At 41.8% G+C, this 5,303-nt stretch overlaps 1 protein-coding gene across 1 annotated transcript; it reads left to right on the forward strand.

Annotated features, from left to right (window-relative positions):
- The first annotated feature begins 3,518 nt into the window (after positions 1–3,518).
- LOC136258422 (uncharacterized) lies at positions 3,519–4,343 on the forward strand. Its single transcript, XM_066051738.1, has one exon. It carries the CDS (start codon positions 3,519–3,521, stop codon positions 4,341–4,343), a length of 825 nt encoding a protein of 274 aa, XP_065907810.1.
- The last annotated feature ends 960 nt before the right edge of the window (positions 4,344–5,303 follow it).

Raw genomic sequence — 5,303 nt, forward strand, 5'->3', positions numbered from 1 at the left:
TTAATGCTTATGGTACCTAATTGTCCGGGTAGTGTAATCTAATCAAAAACAGCCAAGCTGTAACCATGGTGAAAAAGATGTGAAATCCAAGATGGCGGCCAAGAAATGGCTGTGATGGTAGGTTAATGGTAAAAATTTTAATAACGGCAATTCAGGTGAATTTGATGCCAATACCAAGTGGCACAAAATTCACCTGAATTGTCGTTATTAAAATTTTTACCATTAACGTACCATCACAGCCATTTCTTGGCCGCCACCTTGGATTTCACATCTTTTTTCACCATGGCCTTTTTGGGGGCCGCACCTTTCTTTACAGCTTGGCTGTTTTTGATTAGATATCACTTCTTTTTGTATTTGTATACTGCAAAGCCAGCCTATGGCTGGCTTTGGGGCTTTTTTAACCCATGTGTTTTTTTATTTACCACAGGAAGAAGAAAAGAACTTATAGAAGATTTTTAATATTTCAATTATTTTTGATTTTATTAGTAATTATACAAATTATATACATATATTTATTACATACCCATTATTCCCCACAGGATATTTTTTAGCAGCTGATCTCTCTACTGGGTGACTTAAAATATAGCTGAACTATATACAGGATGGTTTCTTTATAGCTGAACTCTCTACAAGGTGACCTCTTCTAGCTGATATCTCTACAGGGTGATTTGTTTCTAGCTGAACTCTCTACAGGTTATTTGTTTGCAGCTAAACTCTCTACATCCATGGTGGTTTCTTTGTAGCTGAACTCTCTACATGATGGTTTCTTTGTAGCTGAACTCTCTACAAGGTGACTTCTTCCAGCTGAACTCTCTACAGGGTGATTCCTTTGTAGCTGAACTCTCCACATGATGGTTTCTTTGTAGCTGAACTCTCTACAAGGTGACCTCTTCTAGCTGATCTCTCTACAGGGTGATTTGTTTCTAGCTGAACTCTCTACAGGTGATTTGTTTGCAGCTAAACTCTCTACATGGTGCTTTCTTTGTAGCTGAACTCTCTACATGATGGTTTCTTTGTAGCTGAACTCTTTACAAGGTAACTTCTTCTAGCTGATCCCTCTACAGGGCGATTTGTTTATTGTTGAATTCTCTACACGGTAATTTGTTTGAGGCTGAACTCTCTACATGTCAGTTTCTTTGTAGCTGAACTCTCTACAAGGTGACTTTTTCTAGCTGAACTCTATACAGAGTGATTTGTTTGCAGCTGAACTCTCTACATGATGGTTTCTTTGTAGCTGAACTCTCTATAAGGTGACCTCTTCTAGCTGAACTCTTTACATTGTGTCTAGTTTCTAGCTGACCTCTCTACAGGGTGATGTGTTTGCAGCTTAAATCTTTACAGGGTGATTTGCTTGTAGCTGAACTCCTTACATTGTGTCTAGTTTCTAGCTGATCTCCACAGGGTGATTTGTTTGTAGCTGATCTCTCTACAAGTTGATTTGTGTGTAGCTGATCACTCTGCAGATTGATTTGTTTGTAACTGATCTCTCTACAGGGCAATTTGTTTGTAGCTGAACTCTCTATAAGGTGATTTGATCTCTCTGCAGGTTGATTTGTTTGTAGCTGAACTCCTTACATTGTGTCTAGTTTCTAGCTGATCTCTCTACAGGGTGATTTGTTTGTTGCTGATCTCTCTGCAGGTTGATTTTTTTGTAGCTGAACTGTCTATAAGGTGATTTGTTTGTAGCTGATCTCTCTGCAGGTTGATTTGTTTTAGCTGAACTCTCTACAGGGTGATTTGTTTCTAGCTTATCTCTCTACAGGATGATTTGTGTGTAACTGATCTCTCTACAAGCTGATTTGTTTGTAGCTGATCTCTCTGCAGGTTGATTTGTTTCTAGCTGATCTCTCTACAAGTTGATTTGTTTGTTGCTGATCACTCTAAAGATTGATTTGTTCGTAGCTGAACTCTCTGCAAAGTGTTTTGTTTGTAGCTGATCTCTCTACAGGGTAATTTGTTTGTAGCTGAACTCTGCACAGTGACTTGTGTGTAGCTGAATTCTCTAGAGAGTGATTTAATTGTAGGTGAACTCTCTACAGGGTGCATGACTTGTTTATAGCTGAACTCTCTTCAGTGTGACTTGTAATGTTCTGAATCTCTACAGTGATATAATTGTAGCTTAACTCTCCACAGGGTGACTTGCTTCTTGCTGAACTGTCTATAAGATTAACTGTTTGCAGCTGAAGTCCCTACAGAATAACTTGTAATGTAATAGAATTCTATAATGGTGTAAATAAATTAGCTGAATGCTCTATTAGGGTGACTGTTCTATTAGAGTATCTCGATCTCCCATTTGCTACACGGAGTTGGCTTTCGAATCATAACTCAGTGGTTTGTAAATCAATTCTTCTATACTACTGCAAGGACTTTCTATGAAGATTATTCCAGCTATACACCGATTTTCAGCTCATTGCTCTTAGCGGTTTGCCTTGTAGGCGTAAAAACTAATACTTTTTATTACTAAAAATCGATCGCGTAATTGTGACACAGGTTGGATTTTGTGTCATATCTCCGTGGTCTTAATCTCGATTCCTTTCAAACCACCAAAAGGCACTCCTACGATGGTTACTCCATCTGCATAGCAATTTTCAACTCATTCCATGAAGCGGTTTACCCTGTAGGCGTGACAACAAATCGATCTTGTTTTACGCGAATAATCGGTCATAACTCCTGAATCATTCACCGAATTTGCACCAAATGTGATGCTAGGATTCGCCTTTGGACTCCCTTACTGTGTGCCAAATTTCAAGGCGATCGGAGCACGCGTTTGCGTTTTATATCAATTTTTGCAAGTGTGCGAAAAGACGAAGACGAAGAAGAATAAGAAGAAAAAAAAAACGAAGAAAAAAAAGACGAAACTTTGGCCGCTCATATCTCGGAAATGGCTTGAGTGATTTCCTTCAATTTTAATTTTTTTTAATTTAATTTAATTTTTTTATTTTATTTTACAGTTACAATACAAATTATTCTACAACTAAACTACAAACACAATTAATTACAACGGGGGTTTGGGGAAAGGAAAATCAGAGTCCTCACACTGCAAAGCCCAGTACCGTAAAATCATACGGGCATTGTTCGTCCATAAAGAAATTGAAAGTTGTTGTAACAAATGTTTATGAGCCTGTTTGGTTGATGCACCACTTCTGGCTGTGGTGCGTTCAGCGATGCTACGAAGGGTCTGAAGCGCAAATGGTGACCAAAAACCAAAAGTTTCTACAACAAGTGGTACAAAGTCACACCCTGCCTCCTCTACAGCATCTTGATGTCTCTGGTCCTTGGCTAACTCACCTGCTGCAGCAGCTACCCCAGCACAAGAAGAAGAAAAAGAAATGTGAGAAGGCTGGGTAGTGCTACGAACAGACGTGTAATAGGATTAATTATGTTATTGATGTATGCGTAATCTTGTATCTGGTGATCCACACGTGACCTCCCTCTGTCGTCCATGTGCTTGAGTTGTAAGTGTGATCTTTTGTTGTAGTTGTTATTGAGTTATTACATTGGTACTGAAACCGGGGACAATGGCTACAGGAACTACGATCTGTTTACCAGAGCCTTTGGAAGATGGAAACGCTAAGTCATGGTTCAGGCGATTTGATGTGTGCGCCGCAGCCAATGAGTGGGACGCGGCCAAGAAACTAGTGAGACTGCCTACGTTACTCAGGGGACGTACTTGGGTCATTTACGAGTCTTTGGGAGAGACTGACAACGCATCGTATGAAGCTCTCAAGAAAGCCATAATCAGCAGACTCAATCCTGACACTGATGAGGATCGTCTCGCAGCCCGTGAGCAGCTAACACACAGACGTCTTCGAGAAGGAATCGAAAGCCTAGATGAACTTGCTCGAGATATAGAAACGCTGTTAGATCGATCATCCCCTGGACTTCCTGCAGAGATCCGCGACTCAGAGCTGAGATTCCATTTAATGAGCGCCCTACCTGAGAAAGTCGCTCTTCAGTTGAAGTTGTTACCCAAGGGAACATATGCACAGACAATTGCTAAGGCTAGAGAAGTCATCCTGATATATCAGAGGGCAGACACAAACACAACTCACCCTGTAAGCCATATGAAAGAAGCTGAAGAGTCAAGCCGACTAGACAAAATGGAGGAAACCCTGAAAGTGATGACAGAGCAGTTGGCAGCATTAAGTGTCAACAAGACAAGCCCCCACACCAAACGTTGTTTTAAGTGTGGAAAGGTGGGCCACATAGCCAACAACTGTCGTTCAAGGAGTGAGCTGACCTGCTATAGTTGTGGAAAAAGGGGACATAGCTATCAGCATTGTTGGAGTCAGGGAAATGGCAGGGGGGGTGTCCTGAACCATCGAGCAGGGGGCACTCCCTAGATTTACATAATGCTCAACCCGTTGCACACGTTCCTGCACTTGCACACAACAATTACACTGCTTCTACACATGGACACTTGAACAGCAACCCACTCACTATATTGTTAGACTCAGGAGCATCATGCTCAGTCCTCAGCAAAGATCACTTCTCACCACCAAACATCAAGCCAATTTCCCGCACCAAATTAGTGAATGCTGATGGGAGGAACATCACACCCTGTGGCATAACTAATGTAACTGTAACTCTGGGACCATTTTCTACTGAACATTCCTTCATTGTTGTTGATCATTTGTCTGTACCAGCCATACTGGGATGTGATTTTCTGAGAGAACATGGATTTGCGCTCAACTTCAAATCCAGTACATTCCACAGAGCAGATTCTCCACATCAAGCACTGCCATTAGAACTGACAGAGCTGAAATCATGTGGTGCAGTTACCATTGATGATGACTACCCCCAGGCCATTCCTGTAAAGTGCGCTGATAAGAATTGTATTCAGTTTGAGATGCCCACAGATGTTCACCCTGAACTGGAAGCAGTCATACAAGAATTTGAGGAGCTATTCTCCAAACAGCTGGGACAAACCAATGTGACAAGGCATGTCATAGATACTGGAGAGGCAACACCAATCAAAGTTCCACCTCGACAGATCCCCTTTCACTATACAGAACGGGTACACGCCCAGCTAGAAGACATGGCCAAGGAAGGCATTATTCGCCCGAGCACAAGCCCATGGTGTGCCCCGGCCGTATATGTGCCTAAGAGCTCTGGGGAGGTAAGAATATGTGTGGATTTTGTAAAACTCAACCAGGTGACTAAGAAGGACTCCTATCCAGTGCCACGACCAGAGGGCCCTCAACAACGACTGGCCGGGAAGAAAGTGTTCTCCAAATTGGACCTGTGGAGTGCCTACTGGCAATTCCCAGTGGACAAACAATCAATTGAGAAGACAGCCTTTT

This window comes from Dysidea avara, chromosome 6 (genome assembly GCF_963678975.1).
Source record: "Dysidea avara chromosome 6, odDysAvar1.4, whole genome shotgun sequence".
Taxonomy (NCBI): Eukaryota; Metazoa; Porifera; class Demospongiae; order Dictyoceratida; family Dysideidae; genus Dysidea; species Dysidea avara.

Bases quoted from the DNA above. Each gene is read 5' to 3' on its own strand.
- LOC136258422 (XM_066051738.1), top strand. From the start codon at position 3,519: ATGGCTACAGGAACTACGATCTGTTTACCAGAGCCTTTGGAAGATGGA.